General features: G+C 35.1%; 3 protein-coding genes across 5 annotated transcripts in view; 1 reads left to right on the forward strand and 2 right to left on the reverse strand.

The window, feature by feature from the left end:
* Positions 1–10095, reverse strand: part of LOC112046916 (steroid hormone receptor ERR2) — a 56348-nt gene extending 46253 nt beyond the window's left edge. Inside the window, exons 1-2 of one of the 3 annotated variants that reach the window (XM_052888074.1) lie at positions 9717–10095; positions 5904–6034 (exon numbers count right to left, since the gene is read on the reverse strand). Coding sequence is in view for 1 of the 3 variants with exons in the window: in XM_052888072.1 (XP_052744032.1) it covers positions 850–882 (33 nt within the window). In the remaining 2 variants the exon portion in view is untranslated. Of the gene's footprint in view, positions 1–849; positions 1369–5903; positions 6035–9716 lie in introns of those variants that run through there. The other 2 variants (XM_052888073.1, XM_052888072.1) reach the window with 2 other exon arrangements.
* Positions 10096–10495: 400 nt separating this feature from the next.
* Positions 10496–15672, forward strand: LOC112056836 (transmembrane emp24 domain-containing protein bai). Its single transcript, XM_024097327.2, has 5 exons — positions 10496–10823; positions 12034–12154; positions 12880–12950; positions 14577–14703; positions 15168–15672. Exons 1-5 carry the CDS (start codon positions 10647–10649, stop codon positions 15287–15289), a joined length of 618 nt encoding a protein of 205 aa, XP_023953095.1. The 5' UTR covers positions 10496–10646; the 3' UTR covers positions 15290–15672.
* A 142-nt stretch (positions 15673–15814) lies between these two features.
* Positions 15815–23807, reverse strand: LOC112056849 (zinc transporter 7). Its single transcript, XM_024097336.2, has 3 exons — positions 23292–23807; positions 22121–22338; positions 15815–20451 (listed from the first exon to the last, which is right to left on the reverse strand). The coding sequence occupies exons 1-3, from the start codon at positions 23479–23481 to the stop codon at positions 19813–19815; spliced, it is 1047 nt and encodes a 348-aa protein (XP_023953104.1). The 5' UTR covers positions 23482–23807; the 3' UTR covers positions 15815–19812.
* Between the last annotated feature and the right edge of the window lie 207 nt (positions 23808–24014).

The raw sequence follows: 24014 nt of genomic DNA on the forward strand, positions 1-24014 counted from the left end.
AAAATAATAGACAGGGAATTATAGGTAGTAGGGATAGGTAGTAACAACATGAATAAATCCTTGGCAAGTGTAAACACCATTATAGAGTCGCATGAAATAGGTGCGGCAAAAAAAACCGTTATATAGGCTTAGCAATAGACTCAGACGTGGCTGGCGGGGCGATCGATCACGGCTCGTTGGGGCAGGTCCGGTACGCTTTGCGTTTCGCACGTGTATCGCCGGTGTTTCAGAAAATAGCGGTGATACTACGTTATCGTGCCATTGTTGAGAAATCCGGCCGCTCGTTTAGAAACCCAAACAACACAAATTATAGTCGCTTTTCCCTTGCACCGCCACACGAAAAAAAAAGAAAAGCGATTCTAAAAGAACACTGAATAGGTATGAATAGATCCTTTCAAAGGACTTCCGACGACGTCACGAAGCAGAATAGCGATCAGGGTCTGAAATAATTTTTGGACAAACGAGCCCGTCAATTGTTAACCACTTGCGAATAATTCATTTCAATACGCAACTTCAGATAAGGAGTTTTATTAGTGTTACAGTGTATTTCGGAAATATTGTATACACTCGCGCAACTAATCATTTTTATAATCACAAGTTGAATAAAAAAGTAATAATTTGAGATCATCAAAATTATATACATGTCCAAAATTTTTATTGTTAACAATATTTATAGAGATTTGAATTAATTAGCATATAATGCAGACTGAAATATAAAATATGTGTTACACAAACTGATTTGCCGAACTGTGTTAAGTTGATAAAGTGTTAGGATAGGTCACGGTCTCGCTGTCGCAACTCGATATTTTTGTACAAAAGTTACTGAATGTGATTCAAAAATGTACGCACCATTTCCATGTCCATCTCCATCGTCCAGTCCATGTCGGTTGTGTATCAAGTCGGCAGATATTTGGGTGATGTCACGATACAGTACTGCGCGTCGCGACGTCCGCCACACGAGTGCAGCGTTAGTCGCCGTGTCGTGTGTTGCACCGAAATTTCGTTCTCGCGTGCCCCTCCCCGCACCCCTCAACACTTCGCAAATTTTTCGGATCGCACAACGCCATCTAGGGACGGCAGGCAGCCCCCTCCCCCTAGCGTGGCCTTGAACTTGACAGCACATCGCGGGCGACCCAGTTTTGCGGCGAGTCCCCGCCCCCGCCGCACTCGCGCACTGTCACGGCCGCGTCAGCTGAATGGAGCCGACTGCCGAGTGCAACATAAAGAATATTTTCGCGCCACTCCCGCTGCAACTCTCGTTTTCATTGTATAATATTACATCACGCACTTGAGCGCGAATTTATAACGCCCGATTAACATTCCGTGTGTCACGGGCGCTACCTTCAAATATATTTGTATTCTCGCTGAGTTCAGTAATCAGTTGCACATTGGGGTAATGTGTAATTCAATTATCGCATTTTAAATTCATTTAACTACCGAATATAATTAATAAACTGTTATGAGGAAAAAAGTTAAAGACACAACACAATTAAGATTTCTGAAGGCTTGAATGCAGATGAATGGTTGAATTAGCATTGGTGCAATGATTTTTTTAAATTGGTAATTCGAATAAGAATCTGATTAGAACCGATCCACCAAACCTGATTGGATTTTTCTTGTTGAATTTAACAACTCAAGGGCACCCACAATTCTTGTGAGATAATTGAACTTGTACCTTAATTATAATCTTGAACCCACATGAAGCTAGACTATTAGACAGAAAAAGAACAATGTACCTATTGATTACATTTGCTATGCGAAAAATTACAGAAAGACCCGACAAAAACCATCAACACTTCAAGAACTGCGATTTGAAATTGTATAGTCATCCTCAGGAGATGGAACTCTATAATTTCAAATTGCAAAAATTTCATAAAGAACTTCCGCAAACATACCTACTTTTATAGGAAGATTCAAATATTCATGCAAAGATTGATACCAAAATTGATAGAAACATCTACCGAAGTCAACATCATCATTATCATATCAGCCGATGAATGTCCACAGCAGGGCATAAGCCTTATGTAGGGACTTCCGAACATCACGATCCTGATTCTTGAGCTGCCCGCATCCAGCAAATGCCTGCGACTCGCTTGATGTCATCAGTCCACCTGGTGAGGGCTCGACCTCAAAGTCTATGGCTCTTCGATCGATGCCCCGCCCTTTACCACTTCAGCTTCGCGACTCATTGAGCTATGCTGGTGACTTTGGTTCTTCTGCGGATCTCCTCTTTTCTGATTCAATCACAAAGATACTACGAGCTTGGCTCGTTACATCGCCCGCTGTGTGACTCTGAGCCGTCTTATGAGGCCCATAGTCAGCGATCAATTCTCGGAACCATAGGTCATCCTAGCAACACGCACTACCGAGGTACCATGACTTTGCCATGTTGCACCATCTTATCCGTTTCAACTTTTTTTGCTGTAGACACAACATTCTATTTGTATGAGGTTTCTTTAAGTCATAATCTAATTGAATCCGTATCCATACTAGCTATAACAAATGGCCTTCAGCTAAGTATATCGAATTTTACTGCGACGTTCTGTGTTCGTGTGGTTATTATCGATTAGAACGTTTTAATGATATGCTAACTTTTATAACAGTAATAAAGAACGTCGCTTTCTTAGGGAATTACTCTTTACTTTTACCAACATCGAAAATATTGAGATAGGTCATGTCAGCAACAAATATTCGAAGACCCTCACCAAAAAGGGCAGTGCAGCGCAATTTTTAAAAAAAAATACAATATCATCATTATCAGCCGATGGACGCCCATAGCTGGAACGCTTCTGTAAGGTTTTCAATCACCACGAACTCTAGCTGCCAGCATCCAGCGGCTTCCTGCAACCCGCTTGATTTCCTCGATCCACCTAATAATTGCACAACACCGCGCTTTCTGGTACAGGGTTGCCATTCCAGCGCCTTGGGACTCCATCGTCAATCAGCTCACCGAACTATAGGTGCCTCGCCTTGCGACTAATTGAGCTATGTGGGTGACTTTGATTCTTCTGCGAATATCCTTGATTTCTGATTTCGATCACTATACTCCGAGCTAGCTCGCTCCATCGCTCGCAAATTATGTAGTATGCCCATACAGGACTAGAAAACAAGTTGGGTCTAGTTAAATTTAAGTCCGCATATTTTTTTTGACATTAATTATATCTTGCGGTAGTAAACAAGCAATTAAGTAAACCAAGTTATTATACTTATATCCATGGGATGCTGGCACATTATGACGTCACAGTTGTTAAAGTTTCCTTTAGTTACGTAATAAAACGTATTCCAACGGTATTTTATTAACTAAAAGTGGGTCAGCAACTTGTACGTTCTTTATCATTTTAATTATACTTTAAACTGCGAGCAAACAAAAGTTACTGCAAACAGTTAATGTTTCAGAACTAACATTACTACTGTTTATTTTTATTACTAATGTTTTCCCTGGTTTCTTCGTACGGTTAACTTTATTGTCTTGGTTATATTTTACTTTAACAAAAAACAATGTTTTCTTTTTACGTTTGCCCGCCAAAATTTTTCCAGCCAATTTTAATCAACGACTTTTGTATTTTCGAACTTCACGTATGTATGATTGTACATTCGCGATTTACTCAAAAACCACATAATCCGTATATAAATCCGAATATAAATTAATTTATTATAATTTCCGTTACATAAAAGCATATTATTCAGGGAAAGTTTCATTTCGAAAAAGATATACTACTAGTAAATAAAAGCTTAACTACGAGTAGTTTGTGAAATTAGCGACAAAAAAAAGACAAACAGCTGCCTATTGATTTTATCATTCGAAATTCATCAAAATCAGATAACCAATCTATACTTATAATAAATCTGTAGAGAGGTCAATTCTGTACATGAAGTATATTTCCAAAATAACTATCAGGTGGTGATTAGTGATCGATACTGAGGCCAAAAATGCAATCAGTAAAATTTTTGTCTGTCTGTCTATCTGTCTGTCTGTCTGTCTGTATGTTCTTTATAGAAACAAAAACTACTAGACGAATTTTAACGAAACTTCGTACAGTTATTCTACATACTCCTGGGCAGGTTATAGTATACTTTTCATTACGCTACAATCAATAGGATCAGAGCAGTGAAGAGAAATGTTGAGAAAACGGGAGAAGTTACTCAATTTTTTAAGCTTCCGTCGCGTGTACAGCCTTAATGGTTAAAGTTACATAGAAATCATGTATGACGGAAATGTTCTCCTTAAAATTATCTATAAAAACACAACAGCATATATATGTCTATCTTTTATGGTTGACTCACAATAACACGTGTAACTCCCGATAGCTTAGCAGTTCGGAGCTTTCTAATTATATTTGTCTACTCTTATGTTTATAACACTCATCATTCATCCCTAACTAAAAAAGTTAACATTATTACCTATTCAATAAAAAAAGAATCATAAAAATCGGTAAAGAAACACCAAAGTTATACAAGAAATACGCTAAACCAACGCGCGTGAATACTAATTCATGCTATATGGATTTTTTTGTGTAAAGGATGCCGCGCTCGACGCGACTCGCGGGGGGGGATAAAGAAGTGCAGCCTTAATGAGTAGGTAGGGTAGGGGTAGGGTAGGGGTAGGGCAGGGTTAGGGTAGGGTAGGGGTAGTGGTAGGATAGGGGTAGTTGAAAGTTTACAACGACTTTCACGCGGACGAAGTTGCGGGCGTCCGCTAGTTTTACATAAAAACATAACAACCAGACCGAGACATAATTCTAATATACATTTAGTAGTAGCAGGGGCGTAGCTACCGCGTATCGATACGGGGCCTCCGGACAACAGGGACCCCTTACGTGTAAAAGCAAAAAATTGTAAGATGTAGTCCACAATCTCACTGAATCTAATGATCTGAATCTTCCCAGAAAAAAACTGCATACAGAGTTTCACTTCAGAAATAACAAAAATAAAAAAAAACCTTTATTTTCCCGGGTTAAGCGTGCGTCCAAATATCGGAAACCTTTTTCATATTTTAAGTCACTGTCATATTTATTTTAAGCAAGCATTTTTATTTATTTTGTAAGAAACCAATTTATTTTTAAAAAATAACCTTTCATTTGGGCCCTCTCTTAAACAGTAAAGAAATAGAGAAAACTGATGTTTTAATGATGTCTTTGCACGCATTTGTGATTTAGTTTAAGGAATGAATGCTCAGAACGCGTCATGGCTCTTCTTCATTGCTACAACGCTTTGAGATCGAATAGCATCTCAGCCACGACACGTATTTCGCTATTTGGACTTTCTGTGATTGCCACAACACGTCGTGCGCGTTTTCATTAGAGCTACAACACGATTTTCGCCATGTGGATGTTTTACAGTGACCACAACGCGTTGTGAGCTGTTTTTCTACTCACTGTGCGTTTTCGATCTTTGAGCGTAACATGTGCATTTAAAAATTAATTAATATCACTCAAACGGTGAAAGATAAACATCGTGAGGAAACCTGCATACCTGAGTTCTTTTTTAATTTTCTATGTGTTTGAAGTTTGCCAATCCTCTTTAGGCCAGCGTTGTGGACTAAGGCCTAAGCCCTCTTACTCTGAGAGGATACTCTACATTAGAACCGCTTATGGGTTATAAATGACTAGTAGACGCCGCGCGGTATCACCCGCGTGGTTCCCGTTCCCGTAGGAATACGAGGATAAAATATATAGCCTTCCTTAATAAATGGGCTATCTAACACTGAAAGAATATTTCAAATCGGACCAGTAGTTTCTGAGATTAGCGCGTTCAATCAAACAAACAAACAAACTCTTCAGGTTTATAATATTAATATATAATATATATAATATATAATATATATAATTATAATATAGTATAGATGATGATGATGATGATGATGATGATGATGATGATGATGATGAATAGATAAATGTACTTACCTAGCCCAATGTCACCAGCTGTTCATTAGGAATCAATGTACATACAAGTGCACTTGGAATTGTATCTCTCCAACATGGTGATGTAGAAATTGTTCATGTCAGCTTGTGCCGGTGTACATTTAAAAACACACCTGAAAATATAAACACATTTATTAGAAGCCAGTAAATACCCAAAGGGTAAAACGGGAACTATTACTATTATATATATATATATACCGTCCATGTGGCACAGTGGTGTTTGTGGATTTACAAAACGGAGGTCCTGTGTTCGATCCCCGGTTGGGTAGATTGAGATTTTGTTAATTGATCTAGGTCTGGATGGTGGGAGGCTTCGGCCGTGGCTAGTTACCACCCTACCGGCAAAGACGTGTCGCCAAGCGATTTTGCATTCCAGTATGATGTTGTGTAGAAACCGAAAGGAGTGTGGAATTTCATCCTCCTTCTAACAAGTTAGTCCGCTTCCATCTTAGACTGCATCATCACTTACCATCAGGTGAGATTGTAGTCAAAGACTAACTTGTAAAGAATAAAAAAAATGCTACCTATGACATTATTTTCACGCAAGTGAGTATAATTAAAGAAGAGGCTATAAAGACAGCCTTCATTATTTAAAGAGGCTATCAAACTCTGAGAGAATTTTTCAATTTGAACCATTAGTTCCTGAGATTAGCATGTTCAACCAACCAAACAAACACTTTAGCTTATATATATTATTTATATTAATTATGCTTTACATGCTAGCAGTTTTTACTAAAATCTACCTAATTAGTGTAAATAATTGCACCTTCATTTAATCTAATAGTCTGCCTGAAATCCCTAAAGAAATAATATTGCTGCTAACATAAATAATGCTTTAGATACAACTTTGGCCAACTTTGATTTTGTTGTGTGGACAAAATAGATGTAAAAATTCCACAAATAATATTATTACCCATATTAGATACAATATGTTTAGTACTCAAGTTTCACAATTCAAATCATGAACATGATATGTGATATTTATAATCAAATGGGCCTTTGACCCACAATTTAATTAATTATAGCTAACATAGTATTATTTGTTATATAAGATCTAATACCTAGTTGCCTTAATTTATTTTATTAATGCAATAGTAATCAATGATTTGTAATAATGATTGTATGTATTTTTTATTTAAATCTATATGAAATTTAAAAATTTGCATTTAAAAGTGAATCCCTATTTCCCTTGGTCACAGCATCAAGCATTAACAGCTGGGCTTATTTGATCAATTCTTTATTGGGTGTGTCAATCTATCTCCAGTTGTGTTAAATTGCCATCCCATAAACAACAACCCATATTCAGCTCACTGTTGAGCACGAGTCTCTTCTCAGAATGAGAGGGGTTAGGCCTTAGTCCACCGCACTTGCCCAATGCAATGGACAGACTTAAGAGACGCAAGGCATGTAGAGAATTAAGAAAATTCTCAGGTATGCAGGTTTCCTCACAATGTTTTGCCTTTACCGTTTGAGACAGGTGATATTTAATTTTTTAAAACGCACATAACTGAAAAGTCATGCATGTCACGGACCAGATTCAAACTTATGCCCTCCGAATCAAAGGTAGAGATCATATCCACAGGGCTATCACAGTCCATGAGACTACTACAGAGGAAATTTAAAAAAGAAAAAGTTAGCATGCATAACTCCCTTCCAAACCCATGGTAGTCTTTACAATTATTCAAACTTAATGTTTTAAAATTGCTTGTAAACTTGAACTTGAAATATATGCATTTTGATTCATTTGCTTACTTAGAAAACATACTTGACTTTATTCTACCTATAGTCTGAGTATCACTTAATGAGAGTCGGAAATTGTGTAATTAGAGAATGGTGTGCTATAAAGCAAGATGTAGTCACCAAAATCGAGAAAGGTATGCTTTGGGCACAAAAGGAGACTAACAAAGGGGATTTATAAGGCGAGAGTGAACAAAAACCTTCCTGGACCAAATTTAGAACATTTTCATTAAAGGCCAAGTCAAGAGTACCCAAAAATTAACTTGTATGAAGGTATTGATTAGAATGGAAGAAACCAAAAGATATGCAAGGATTGTAGTTAAATTTTTAGTGTCTTTGTGTTTTAGGAAGTCAGTTCTTTTAAGGGTTTTTTTTTAGTTTTGCTCTTTTGTCTTTAACAATATAAATTTGATTGATTTACATATTTTTTTTTTTTTTTATTCTTTACAAGTTAGCCCTTGACTACAATCTCACCTGATGGTAAGTGATGATGCAGTCTATGATGGAAGCGGGCTAACTTGTTAGAAGGAGGAAGAAAATCCACACCCCTTTCGGTTTCTACACGCCATGTTACCGGAAAGCTAAATCGCTTGGCGGTACGTCTTTGCCGGTAGGGTGGTAACTAGCCACGGCCGAAGCCTCCCACCAGCCAGACCTGGACAAATTAAGAAAATCTCAATCTGCCCAGCCAGGGATCGACCCAGGACCTCCGTTTTGTAAATCCACTGCGCCTACCACTGCGCCACGGAGGCCGTCAAATTAAAAAATAAGAATTAAACTTACTACATAGTAAGTTTAATTCATCTTTAACAATATAAATTTGATTGATTTATGTAATGAATTAAACTTACAATGTCGATAAATAATTACCAACAAACAACAGAAGAGGAAAATACATTGTGTCACAATGTAAAAGACCATCTAGACTGCTCACTCAAACTGCTAATCCCCACCCAGCCCTCAACACGGTACAAATTGTACAAAATATTTTTTTTTTATTCTTTACAAGTTAGCCCTTGACTACAATCTCACTTAATGGTAAGTGATGATGCAATCTAAGATGGAAGCAGGCTAACTTGTTAGAAGGAGGATAAAAACCCACACCACTTTTGGTTTGTACTTGACATCATACCAGAACGCTAATATGCTATGCTTGGTACATCTTCATTAATCCTCATTATTAGTATAATGAAAATGCATAAAATTTGGAAAGACAGGAACATCTCCTTAAACACAAAAATTCGTCTTGTCCGGTCTCTAATCTTTCCAATATTCACATATGCAGCTGAGACATGGACTATCAAATCAGCTGATCGGCATCGCATAGATGCCTTTGAGATGTGGTGCTGGCGAAGAATGCTCCGTATTCCGTGGACAGCGCATAGGACCAATGTATCGGTGTTGAAACAACTCAACATCTCGAAAAGACTTTCCACCGCCTGTCTTCAGAGGATCCTTGAGTACTTCGGTCACATTGCCAGGAGAGAAGGAGATAACCTAGAGAAACTTGTTATCACTGGCAAAGTGGAAGGAAAGAGACCTCGGGGACGTAGCCCGATGCGTTGGTCAGATCAAATCCGCACCACTCTCGATACAAAAGTACACGATGCTCTACAAGTCGCGAAAAGCCGAGCCGCATGGCGTGACATCGTGCGGAAAAAAGTTATGAATGTGTGATAGGGGTCACGACCCTCAGTAATGAGGAACACGACGCGGAGAGAGAGATTAGTATAATGTTTAAGAGCCTACTACAGTGCCAAACCTCCTTAGTATCTCCATAGGAGAGGGGATATTGAGCTTAGACCTACCTCACTAGTCTAATGTGTTTTGGGTTACTGCTTTATATAGACCCATATTGATGCATGCTCAAAATGTGGGTCATAAGCATGTAGGTTAGAAGATAATAAATGCGCGTAACACTGTTTACAAGAAACATTGCGTTGAATTATTATAATGCTAGTAAATTCTTAGATAGTAAACCTACAGTACTTATTCAGGGTTATTTAACTTATTATGTAAACATAAACATTTCAATAAGACATTGATAATACCACTTACTGTAACAATCCTTGGCAGTTTTATGTTGATAACATTGAAAACTACACAAATATTCTTAATTGCTGAAGTAATTTAGCGGAAAACCTATTTTATCATCTGTCAAATTAACTTCGAAGATACGAAAATGTTGTGTAAATTAAATACATTTCATTATTTTCAAACTTATACAGTGTTTAAAGACAAATCTTATGACAAACATGCAAAAGTATGAATTTATTTAAAAATGTAATAGAATAAGAAATTATTGCGTACATAAAAAATTGGTTGGAAAAGTTGTTTTTCATAACAAACAAGGTTAGAAAATTGACGTTTGTTCTTTTTTTACTGTATCAGGTTTTTTGAGTTTTGATTCCAGCTTTTCTGATTGCTTAGTGTTTTTAGCGTTACAAATGAGAAAAAAATAGAACAAAGAGTTATTTACTTGAAGTCTCTTTATTAATTCACAGGCCATAATGTATAATTCTAATATTCAAGATTCAGACACACAAGTCAATGGTTATCAAAGATAGTGGGTAACACAGATCACTATAGACTAGGTGGGTAATTATAAGGTAAAGGAGTTAGAAGGACAGGACATAAACGTGAAGTCACGCATCGCAGAATCTTTCATACCCAACACAGATCACTATAGACTAGATACCCAGTCTCAGACGAATTGTTCTCTTTACTTTTGGGGAATTTTACTTCGATTTCTGGGGAATTAAGAAAGTGGGTATTGGCAGCTCTGAACAAACATAATAAGTGTTAATGGCAAGGGCAACATTACATTTGTCTATTATTTTTCTTTGCGACAACCATAGCGACAACGTTTCTCTTTTTTTGGGCCAACTCATCGGTCTTTTTGACACTGAATTATGTTTGTTTTCACATTTTAAAAGTTATGAATTGTGAATTAACTACTGGATAATAATAGAAAATACAATTTCTGACATGGAGGTGCACTATCTCGTATTGTTTTTGAGCGTTTTATGGCACGGCTGCGACTGTCTAACGTGGAGCCTAGTGCCGAATACCCAAAAGTGTCTGAAAGAAGAATTGCACGCTAACGTGCTCGTCGCTGGAGAATATGCGGTAACAGAAGTCGGCGGTCAAAGAGTTGACTATATTGTAAGTTATCCTTTGTGTTTATTAAACATACGGTCGGTCAAATCACAAATTGTAGGTTGCTCTTAATTCGTCGGTAATCATTCATTGTTGGCCGAAACTCTGGTGTAATATAGCATAAAAATATAAGTTGACCGATTTTCATTTTCATTCCAAGAATATACAACAGACAGAACTCTCTAAACAGATCATACACATAGTATTTTGTATAGATACAATACACATATCTACAATATGTTTTTTATGAACACAATATTACAGTTCGTTTTATGTAGGATGGTGCGGGTGACAGTTCGTTTCACTCTTGAAATTTTGCCCAGATTCACGATAATAGTATGTATTATGAACGTCATACATGCGTCTGTCACCTTACCCATGCTATCTGAAAACATTTTACATTCAAGTTATTTATTATAAAGATGATCTACCATCGTCGTCATCAACCCATATTCGGCTCACTGCTGAGCTCGAGTCTCCTCTCAGAATGAGAGGGGTTAGGCCAATAGTCCACCACGCTGGCCAATGCGGATGCTTCACACACGCAGAGAATCAAGATAATTATCTGGAATGCAGGTTTCCTCACGATGTTTTCCTTCACCGATTGAGACACGTGATATTTAATTTCTTAAAATGCACACAACTGAAAAGTTAGAGGTGCATGCCCCGGATCGGATTCGAACCCACACCCTCCGGAATCGGAGGCAGAGGTCATATCCACTGGGCTATCATGGCTCTTATCACGGATCTACCATGCTAAAAGTTTATTGGTTTGCAGTACATCTTTGTTTATTCAGCTGTAAAATTACTAAACTAAATTCAAAGGAGAAGAACTTTACTAAAGTAATGTTATCATTTCATTACTGACTTGTTACACAAAATTACATATTAACAATATTCTATTTGATAAATAAATAAAATAAAAAAATAAAAAAAATTCTATTTGATAATTACTGGTCAAATCAGTAAGGTAATTTGATTGGTAGCATTGATAGTGAGAAGTGTGTGCGTCTTTACATTTTTGCTTTTAGGGTGTTAATTAATTTTAAAGGAATTCCTTAACCCTACACCTGTTAGGGTCCGATTAAATCCTGATCTCTGCTCGGAGATTTTCTCAATTTCTCTTTTTGTTTCCACACAATGGACCCACGCAGTGACTTGTCTCACATTGGGTTTATACATAAATAGATGTTATAAACATGCAATTTTGTTACAGGTACGTGATTCGAAGGGCCACATACTGGCGACAAAAGATCATGTCACAAAAGGAAAGTTCACATTTGTGACTGAAACATATGACACATTCGAAGTCTGTTTCATATCAAAAGTACCCTCAGGTGAGAAAAAATGTCCTCTTGCATCTCTGCTGGTATTCAGTGGTGATCCAATATGAACTATGAAACAGAAGAAGAGAGTTTACTAATAAATTGCCATGTGCATGAATAGAATAACAAAATTTTACAAAAACATTTTTGTGTAAAGTGAATGTCTCCTCCATTTAACTCTCTGTATATTTGTGATCCAATCTTCATTGGTTTTTCTTATTATTTCATCAATCCAATTTTATCTTGGCCTAGCTTTCTCCTTTTGTTGGTCTATGCCAGATAGTTTCTCTGTGTTCAATTTTCCTTGTCAATATGTGCCATAATAATCTGTTCATTTTCATTTTTGTTTTTCAAAATATATCTATTGGTTTCGTTGGTTTTTTATCTTATCTTATTAGTAAGTTTATGATATTTACTTCAATTGTATAACTTAGTATAGCATTATAGCCATTATTAAATGAGTAACAGTTTATATTAATAACTGATAATTTCAATATGTATCTATACTAATATTATAAAGCTGGAGAGTTTGTTTGTTTGATTGAACGCGCTAATCTCAGGAACTACTGGTCCGATTTAAAAAATTCTTTCAGTGTTAGATAGCCCATTTATCAAAGAAGGCTATAGGATATATTTTATCCCCGTATTCCTAGAGGAACAGGAACCACGTGGGTGGAACCGCGCGGCGTCAGCTAGTGTATTATAATAATAAAATAATTTTTAATGAATATTTCCAGACCACAGAGGAGTGCCACAAGATGTATCTTTGGACATCAAAGTAGGCATTGAAGCAAAGAATTATGAAGGCGTAAGTATTATCTATTTTTTTTAATAATAAATTATATTATACCTACAATAAGTTGTCATTCATTCATATTATGTAAATAGTATGATGACAACTGTTGCAATTATACTATATTCATTGCTTTATAATTTAAGGATCTTGATTCTCAGAACTTGATAAATCTAGATCCAGGTCTTTATAAATTTAGATATAATATATTGATTTTATAGGATTTAATAATATCTAGTTGCCTAATCAGTTGGCTTGATCTATATTTATACCACCCATTCAGCAGAGAATATGCAGCAAAGTTAATTAGTTTGTTGCTTGTTTATATCACAGTCCAGCAATGGTTACATATATTAAAAACCAGATGTCCGTTTTGAACTCTCCGCCAATGGTTCTATACTTGTCAGTACATTTTTTACAAATTAATTATCAATGTATTGGTCAACGGAAAGTACCCTAAATTTAGATTTCCTGGGGAGTGTATACTGTATATGTATGTTTTTTGCAACAACAACACCAATATCTTTTTTACATTAACTTAGAAGCTAACAGAAGGTTTTCACATTTTCAAGGAACTATAGACCTAAGCATATGATTTTAATTTCATATCAATACTTACATGGTTTACCTAGCTAAAGAGTCTTAACAGACAACAAATTCATCCTATATGGGTTTCCCTTTTAAACCCTAGAACTATAGCCGAAAAGCCAATCAAGTTACTGAACAAAAAATTTAAGGGTTTTCAAGTAACCCACAGTCAATTAATTATATTGTTTAGTTTACAATCTATAACTTATTTTCAATATTTGTACATAAGAAAATTTATATACTCATGCATATTTAATTTATTTTTTTATCGGTAACTCTTCTATGACACAATCTACATCTATCTACTAGAAATGGGTAATTTGTGTGCACTTGTGTGGTTTCCCCTGACCTTACTAAATAAAGTAACTGTTAAAACTTGTCTGCTATTAACTATTTATATACATTTTTCATACTAAAGTAACTGAATTATTTCTTATTGCATGACACAATAAACATATTTTAAATTGATATTTCGCCTCTTTACTTCAATAACGTGATATCAAATAAATATAATAACCCTCATACTTAATGATGTATTTTAAATTTAGTTGGAAAACACATTAGTTTCGACACAAAAGTTAAAAATATGCTCCTGTAAATTAGTAATTTTCGAGATATCATGTTATTGAAGCAAAGAGGTGATATTTACAAGATACTCTATTTGCATTATTCATATCCACAAGTCTAATTAATCTCTGATGCTAATTCTCATGTGCAAAACTTATATAGTCTTATACAAAACTTACACTTTGAAAAGTTAAATTTTGTTTATACTGGATATAAAACAATAATCATGTTAATTTTGCATTGTCAAGTAATACTAATAAGTAAAATCCAAACTCAAAGGTATTATTTTTGCTTGGATATAGATGAAAAAAATGGGCTAGTTAAAAGTTTAGTTTGGCTAGTTTATAAAATAACGTTTTTTTCTTTGAAATCAAGTGCCATCTAGTATTTAATCAATATGCCATCTATATAGAAGACCTTTATTATGCTCTAATTGTCAATAATTAACTGTTTATAAAATGTAATACTCATAATTGCCTCATACAGATAGCTGAAGCTGCCAAATTAAAGCCCATGGAGATGGAACTAAAGAGATTAGAAGATTTATCAGAAGCGATTGTTCAGGACTTCACTTTGATGAGGAAGAGAGAGGAAGAGATGAGAGACACTAATGGTATGTATAGTTTTGATGAAGCTTAAGAATTTAAAGAGATGATTTTGACAACATCATCATCATCATTATCAGCTGATGGACATCCACTGCTGGACATAGGCCTCTTTCATGAACTTCCACACTTCACACACTTTATTCCATCCAGCGGCTCCCGTTAACCCGCTTGATATCTTCGGTCCACCTAGTTGGGATGGGTTATATAAAAGGAGCTGCATGATGATGACACCTGTAAGTGGCTGGACACATCATCCACAATCATTGTGTGTACTTTTTTTTATAAATAGATAGCTTGAAATATGTAAGTTCTGTAATGTCAGTACATAATGTTTTGTATAGGAAATAGGTATATAACCTCTCCACTACCTGCAGGTGGAATTCATACTTAATGCACTCATCAAACACCTATTCAATTATAATCAGCAAGAGAAACACATCATAGACAGTCTCTTTTTTTTTTGTTACAGAGTCGACAAATAACAGAGTGCTGTTCTTCAGTGTGTTCTCAATGATCTGCCTTCTAGGACTAGCCACGTGGCAGGTCCTCTATCTTCGCAGATACTTCAAAGCCAAAAAACTCATTGAATAACATTATTTTTATACTAGATATAGTCACACTGGGTAAGAGATAATATTTGTTCTTCAAACTTTACCCAGTTTACAGATTAACATAAAGTGTCAAGTTTATTTATGTCAAAAATAAAGATATTCAAGGATGAGTGATACTGACCTCTGAGTCCATTCATGATTTAAAAACAAAGAAATGCCAGTAAAGGCTGTTAATAACTATTTCACTCAAGGCATTTCTTTCAATTTTTAAAAACTTGCTATTCACAACAGAATAAGAAAATGACAACAGTAATATTGGTAGTCTATTCATCATATAAAACATTTAGAAGGTCCACCTTTTAAAGATAATGTATAAAAAAATAATAAAGATTTGTACAAATATAATTCAAATTGCAGTGGCATTTTTTATGCAATTATTGTTTTATGAAACATTTCTATTATTGTTCTCTTGCACAATATTGTCAATAAATGATAATTTTTTTTTAATTAACCTATAACCAATCAAGAAAATAAACAATATTATAGTATGAAATTAAATTAAAAATCATTTTTCACTGTAATGTTTTATTTGTTCATTTAATATATTTATATCATTTCACGTCTTGTTTCATTTTATACTTTTTTAGCAAATTCTACATACATTTTCTAACCTATTTCCAATAGTACATTGTAAAACTTTCATTTTCAGTCTCAGACCAATTATAGAAGGACCTGTATCTCACCCAAATTCACAAACAAAATTGTGATTTTCTAAGGAAAACGAATTTAGATTTGGACTTTGGTATATATCTTATACTAAAACTAGAAATTTTTGCATGTTTTTTACACCATTCAACTACACAAAAATATATTTTTACAGAGCTCTTTAACCGACTAACACAATTACAATTATGAAACATCGGTATTAAAGTGTTTTTCAGATATTATCATGGGTACGGTGACAGTTGTCTTATGGCGTTCGTATTACGTACTACTATCGTGAATCGCGGTAAACTTTCAAGAGTGAAACGAACTGTCACTGTACCCATGCTATCTGAGAAACACTAGATTGTTTTTATAATCGCATTAGATCGTTGATCATATACTATGACAGGTAACTCCTATGCAATAATTGGTCTGAGTTTTCAATAAAAAAATCCAACATCACAATACCCTAGTGTGATTATATCATTCTTCGTAGATCTCGTGGCGACGTCACGGTATATTGTATTAAATAAAACAAATTTCATTTACTTAACAGATTTATTATTAAATTATGTTTGTTGTCTGTATAATATGATTTCTTGTCACTAAGGATTTTAAGAAATGATTTATTAAAAAATTGTGTAGTTTAATTTCTTTAACCTTTATAATTTATCTAATTTTATCAAAAATACAAAAGACCACAAGCAAATTTGTTTCCTAAAACTACTTCAAATCTTAATCAATCTATAGAATCTAGCGAATCCCATTAAATGAAATAAATATTCGTTTTCCAGTAGAAGACAAAAATGAAGAGATATGAATTTGATGTTCTCTTCATTTTATTTAAAAAAATAATAACTTCATACTAAATGCTTTGTTAAAATATCACAGTAAAGTGATTGCAATTGGCGATTTTACATATTACTATAATCTCAATTTATATGTTAATTTATTATGATGATACATGAAAGGCCTATCGGGCATTTCAATATAAAGCCTAGCCTAGAGGTAATAGGCTATTTAACGCTTTTTTTTTAAATGGTCTTCAATTGTTCATTATCGTTCTTCAAGAATGAAAAAAAATCATGTTTATTTGAGACGTGAATATTTTTTTGACAATACGAGCCAAAATGCCTGATGTTTTATATTTTTAACTGTTTCATGACGTCACGTTAACACTAAATCTTAACCAAAAAAACGAAATTATTAGTAAATAAATAGTTGGACGTTTAACCTTTTAAGCCTAGGTCGGACTACTTTAGTATTTCAGTCGAGTACGAACAATTTTTGAATTTACCGGCCAAAAATCGTTCGCACTCGATACTCTGCCTTCGATTCGGAGGGCGTAAGTTCGAAGTTCGAATACAGCCCCCAGAAGTTCGAAGACTTGTACCTCCAACTTTTCAGTTATGTGCATTTTATGAAATTAAATATCACGTGTCCCAAAAGGTGAAGGAAAAACATCGTGAGAAAAACCTGCGTACCTGAGAATTTTCTTAATTCTCTGAGTATGAAGTTTACCAATCACTTCAGCCAGCGAGGTGGACTAAGCCCTAACCCTGCCTCTCATTCTGAGAGGAGACTCGATCTCAATAGTGAGCGGAATATATGTAAATAACGGCTTTTTCGTGTTTGAATGGAGATACATAAGATAGCCCCGCAGAACGCCTAAAACTAAAAGCGCACTAGCTTCTGAACTTGTAGTTGAATATCGCGGTTCGCAGGATCAGTCATCTGTGTGAGGACGCCTTTAGGCCTGAAATGTGCACCACGACTTAGCTCGAGAGGAGACATACGTCTACCAATAGCGGAGGTATCAAAAATATCGCTCTCTCTTTCGTTGTGTATGAGACGAAAGAGAGCAATATTTGAACCCCGAGCTATTGGACAATGTATCCGTCGACATCGACGAAGGCATCACCCGGATCGCCGCATTTAAAACGTTTTGACGCGAGCATATCCCGGCCTATTGGCCTCAAGCCCACATACTTAGGCTTTTAAATAGCCAACCCAATGACCCTGTACGTTTTCACGGCAGGCTTCAGAAGTCACAGTAGGGGGGAAAAGGATGTAGAAACAATGTATTTTTCTCGTATGAGATAATTTTGTTGATATAAATAGGCCTGTACAAAAATTTATAGGTACAAGACAAATAAGTAGGTACACAAAGTTACTAGCAGAAGAAAATTACAGGTCCATTTTCTTTTGAGGTTAATGTGAAGTTAGTTGCAGAAGAAAATTACAGGTCACTTGAGGTTAATTCCCAAATATGGGTTGTAATCATACATTGCTGCATCAGAAGACGAAAAATATCAAGATTGAAGATGATATCTAGTCAATATTTTATATATTTAAAAAATAAGGTTCATACATAATATTGTTATCAACCAATCAAAAATAAAATATAAAACGTTAAAAATAAAATTGAAAATTATCTATAGAGCACAGTAATATGGATAATTTACATAATAACATGTATTATGGAATGCTTTCTTTTCATATTAACATTTATGTAATTAAAAAAAACGAAATACTTAGATATAGAACACAGAAAGTAGATAATAGTATTTTACATAAACAAATTAATATGGTAAATAATTCAAAATAGTTGTAGGTACATATAATTTATAAAAGATCAACAAAAAAAATCTATACACAACCAATTAATTCCAGCTGTTTTGATAGAATCTATAAGAGCAAGGACTTGAGGAGTCCCAAAGAAAAACCCATCAACAGCCTGAGCCCGCCAACCTGCATTGGAGTAGTGTGGTGAGTCCAAGCTCCATATCCCCTCTCATATATTATGGAGGCCATTAAAATAGGCTGTTACTGATGATGAAATAAGCTAGGCATTTTAATAACTTAATAGAGTTAATAGTTATTCTACATCAAGAAATTAGCTTGTTTTTGAATGTATTAAGATATGACAACACTTTTGTGTGTTTACTACTAGTGTTCACAGCAGACACGTGTTGTATTATTTAAATAAGGCGGAGGCGAGTGATATAGAAACCCGTTTACCAACAAATGTTGCTTGGCAACTCTCACAGACAAATAATAATTTAAACATATGTTTGCTTTGCTTATGCTTCAGTTTTGATACACACAGACAGACTTAGTGTTTACCTTATTATTACAACAGAACCCAAAGCGTCTTCTGAAAATAGAAATCTATCTACGTATTGACTCCCAGCTATCATGACAGTCAACGGCATTTAAGCACCTTGCTTATTGCACGCAACCTAATTTTTTCAGACAATTTAACACTATATACATCTCAAACCTTTTGCAAAGGGCAATGCCCATACAACATCGGCCCAGGGAATCCAGGTATACCCCCGTATAAAAGTATATGGAGATGATAATAGGATGTATAAATAAGAATCTGATTAAATTATTGGCTTAATAAAAGTATGCTACTTGAAGAAAAATACATTTTTTATCACTCCACAACATTTAAATCTGTATTATTCTTTTTGTTTTATTAGTTTCTGCTATAACAAACAAACCAATCATAAATCCTCAAAAAATATCGTAATACTCAGGCTGTTCAGTCAAAGATCTTAGCTTGTCCCTGTTGTGCACAAATTAAACATGTTGTAAAACGTTGTAGCAAACTTTTTTTGGATAAAGTAATGATTTCATTATTAGTAGAATTATCAAGATTTTTTTAGATATAAGTTGCCGGGCGGTAAGCGTAGGCCTGGGCCGGGGATGGGCATTCCTCTTTATCTACGAATCTCATTCCAAACAGCGGATATTGATAGTTTGCGCTCACAAAATTAAATTACTGTCTTATATACACTAGAACACCCACTGTGGGTGATATTATGTACACTTTGTGATACATTTTGCTAATCAAAGTGGTGAGTAATCCAATTGGACTGTTAGATGTTTGACACCCACCTCCCGGAATATCCTGGACGCTTGTTCGGTAATGTACCGCGGATCCACTTCCCTGGCCACTTCTAGTTTGATAGCGCCAATATGTATATCACTGCAAAGAGTCCAAAAGTGGGGGTCCTGCACCGAGTGTACACCAGCCAAGCCTACCACTCTGGTGTACAAATTGGGGAGGGCGCGCTCTAGAGACACTGGAGTCCGTTGCATGAGAACACCACCAGAGTCCATCACTAGCGGGAACACACTAGCTGCTATTAGTAAGGCGATAGCCATCGAACAAATCGGATCGGCTCTCATCCAGCCGAACGCCTGCATCAGTATAGCGGATATTATCACTCCGACGGAACCGAGGGTGTCAGCGAGTACGTGGAGGAACACTCCGCGCATGATGGCAGAGCCGGCGCCGGTGGGAGCTTCGATGTCGTCATGCGAGTGCCCGTGCGAGTTGTGGTTGTGAGAGTGCCCGTGCCCGCCGCCGTGCGAGTGCCCATGCCCGCCGTGACCGTGCCCATGGCCGTGATGGAATGCGTATATTCCTACGAAGTTGACTAGTAGACCGAGAATGGACACAACTAGAAGACGTTCATGTTTTACCTGAAACGAAAAAAATATGTGAAATTAAAAGTGATTTAAGATTGTTTTGTTTATTGTAATTTTTTGGGTTTAGGTATCCTGTAGTAGGGCTTTATCATCCTTATATTTATTTGTGTATGTATCAGATAAAGTTTTGACCAGCACTGGCTGTTAACAAAGTTTAGGTATGCATGCATTTTAATATGGGTATGTAGGATATCTAAGTATATTATATTTTCGTAACAATAAGAAGGATTTCGTAATATAGGGAGGACCAATAATACTAAATTTATAGGCAAAAACTAAATCATGCCGTTCCAATTAACATCATCATCATCATATCAATTAATGGACTTCACTGCAGAAAATAGGCCTTTCGTATGGACTACCAAACATCACAACCCTGAGCCCCCTGCTTCCAGCAAATCCCTGTGACTCGCTTGATGTTGTCAGTCCACTGCGCTTTCTAGTGTAATCCATTCTTGTATAAATATGGGGATTAAATAACCTATGACACTCACAAACAATGTGCCTTTATATTGGTAAAAGAATTTTCAAAATCGGTTCAGTAGATCCAGAAATTACCCCCTACAATCTCAGAAAGTTTACCTCTTTATAATATTAGTATAGAAGAATAAGAATCTATTTAGAAACTGCATAAGTTACATAACAATGTTGAAAGATAAAATAAGATTCTGTACAACACAACAATCGGAAAATACGTGCTCTGTCGACAATTACGCGCGAGATTGAGAAAGCAGTTTTGAAATATCTATAGGAATAGAAAGTTTCGTGTTTATCACATAAATTGGATTTTAATACATATTTGATTAAAATATTTATAGTATGTTTTATTATGAGCTAACTGTATCCCATTTCTGAGAAAATAACGAGAAGTAAATAACATATGCTTTCATACCTTAAGAACCGTCTATAGAAAACATTAATTAAAAATATTATTGGTATAATCGGTTAAATTGTTCACTTGTTATGGGGTATGAAATACAGTGAAAATACAGTATATTTTTTATTTACAAATATTACTTTCAAATATTTTTTTATAGATAAATGTTACTATTGCTTTCAAAATAACGTCTTTTAAAGTTTGATTTTATTTATGCAGTTTTGATTAATTATTACTAATATTGGACATCTATTTTCAAAGTTATCTATGTAATCAAGTTTTTCCTGATTCCAACTGACAATCAATTTCCTATAAGATAAAATAATTTATATTATAATATTGATGAACAACAATAAATTAATGAGCCAGTAATTAGAAACTAATTTTATTTATTAACTTAATATCAAACACTTGTCACTAAGAGTAGTATTTGTCCAATTTAAGTATGCCTCTAGAATAGAATATTATTTGATGCAGAACTTCTTTAGGTATTTTAACATTAGCATAACTGTATTATATTTTAGGTTTGAAGGTTGCCTGGAAGAAATCACTATTTAGCGATAAGGCCGAATTTTGTATGCTGATCTCTTCTTAATGTTTCTATTTCACTTGTATTTGTCTTTGTGGTGTGCAAATAAAGTATATCTATCTATCTATATTTTTTACAATACAAGCAGACACCACAACATTGTCCATGTGGAGATCCCATTCAATGATACTTATTTGCTGTTCAATGAAATTAACACATTAGTTAATATTAAAAAAAAAAGAAAACTAAATATTTACCTCTGGAGGTTCAATAGCACGCTCAACAGCTTCCTTCATGATGAAGAAGGCTATGAAAAGCAAGAAGAGCCCATTTACAAAGCCCGCCAGCACCTCAGCTCTGGCATAGCCGTATGAGAAGCGTTCGTTAGCCCTCCACTTGGATACTAGTGATGCAGCCAGGCCTGCGACCAGGCCGGTGCAGTCAAAGAACATGTGGAATGCATCGGATATTAGACCTGAAACCAATCATAATATACATGTTTTAATCCCAAATATAATATATTTTTTTATGGAGATAAAACAGTTGCTGTGCCAAAATATCTCCTAATAATTCCCCCACAATTAGTTGCCTCAACCTCAAGGTGAAGGGCTTCAACTGAAGGGCTGAGTAATTTTTTGCAAGTATCAGCCGTATCAGGGCATATTCTTGATGACCTTAACACATAGATAAAATAATTAATAATTTTTAATATGAATTTTGCAATGGAATTCAATAGCCTATTTGAGTCACAGTGGAAAAAAATATATTTGAGAGATATTTCACTGTGGTTAGTGACAGAAGGGCTGGTGGAGTATTATTTATGCTAAGGATCAACTTCTTTCATGCTGGCTGGCTGTTTAACACTGAAATGCAATGCAAATGAAATGCAGCCAGCATTCTTCTACATGAGCATAGTTTTTTTTTTTAAAGAAAAAGAATATTCACTAAATTTTTTTTTAATATGACCAATATTTCCCCTCCAACTAGTCGACTAGTCGGGAAAGACTGTATTAGGAATGGGTACAACAATAGACCAACAGGGCGGGAATCGAACTACCACCCCTCGATGATGAGGCCAACCCTTCTTACCATTGAGCTATTGAGGCTCTATCTCTTTGGTGTTTGTATAGTTATTAAGTTAGCTTAAGTTTCTTATTTTATTCTACCTCAATCTAAAATATTATCACATAAAAGTTATTATTTACAACATACTATATTAAGTGTCTGACTTATTTACCATCAACCACATTAGAATAATTAACAGTAAGTAAATTAAATAAATATTTAAGCAGCTGTACTTCTGCTCGTTAGCTTATACCAAAGCCAATCAACCATAGTTTGGTACACAAGCTAAAGTAAGTAAATCTTAAGGCAACTGTTTATCAACATACACTATTTATTTAGTCAATAATAAACACTATTACTCACCTAAACTATTTGTCCATACTCCATAAAACAATTCAACAAATGCAAAAGACAAATTTAATATGAGGAAAAGAAATAAATTCTTTGAATTTTTATCTGAAAATATCAGTCTGAGCCAATTTTGGAACCTCTCAGGAAAGCCTCTAATCCCACCGCGCGATACTCGTGTATCCTTTTGTATAAGAGGCAGCATTTTAAATAAATATATTTATTAAATGCTAATTTCACGACATTTCAGGTTTGATATCACAAAAACACAATTTCACAGTAGCACTACTGCATACGTGTAAATACTGATACTGCTTAAACTTGCGGTTTATAACCTTAAATAATTATAAATTTTGAGAAATCAAAAGAAATATATCAAATACGAGGCAGAATTTTTACTGTAAAATGCATTATATATTAAATATAAGCATCTTTTAGTGATAATTTTTAGAAAATTCAACACTTTTAAACTAGCACAATCCAATCATTTGCCTGCCTTCGTCAATCTATCAAATGTCAATGTCATTTGAATTTGATGACAAATATGTGAGAGTGACTGACTAGTGTTGTGATGTTCCTTGGTTGTGAAATGTGAATGTGATGGGACTCTGTGGAAAATACTATGTCCATGGTGGAAATTCTATATCAATATGAATTATACTTTATTATCTTTCGTCGTTCATTCTACTGATTCTTAGTAGTTTTAAGTAGTTTGTAGGGTTCCAAAAGTCCAAGTAC

Source organism: Bicyclus anynana, chromosome 21, assembly GCF_947172395.1.
Source record: "Bicyclus anynana chromosome 21, ilBicAnyn1.1, whole genome shotgun sequence".
NCBI classification, from domain to species: Eukaryota; Metazoa; Arthropoda; class Insecta; order Lepidoptera; family Nymphalidae; genus Bicyclus; species Bicyclus anynana.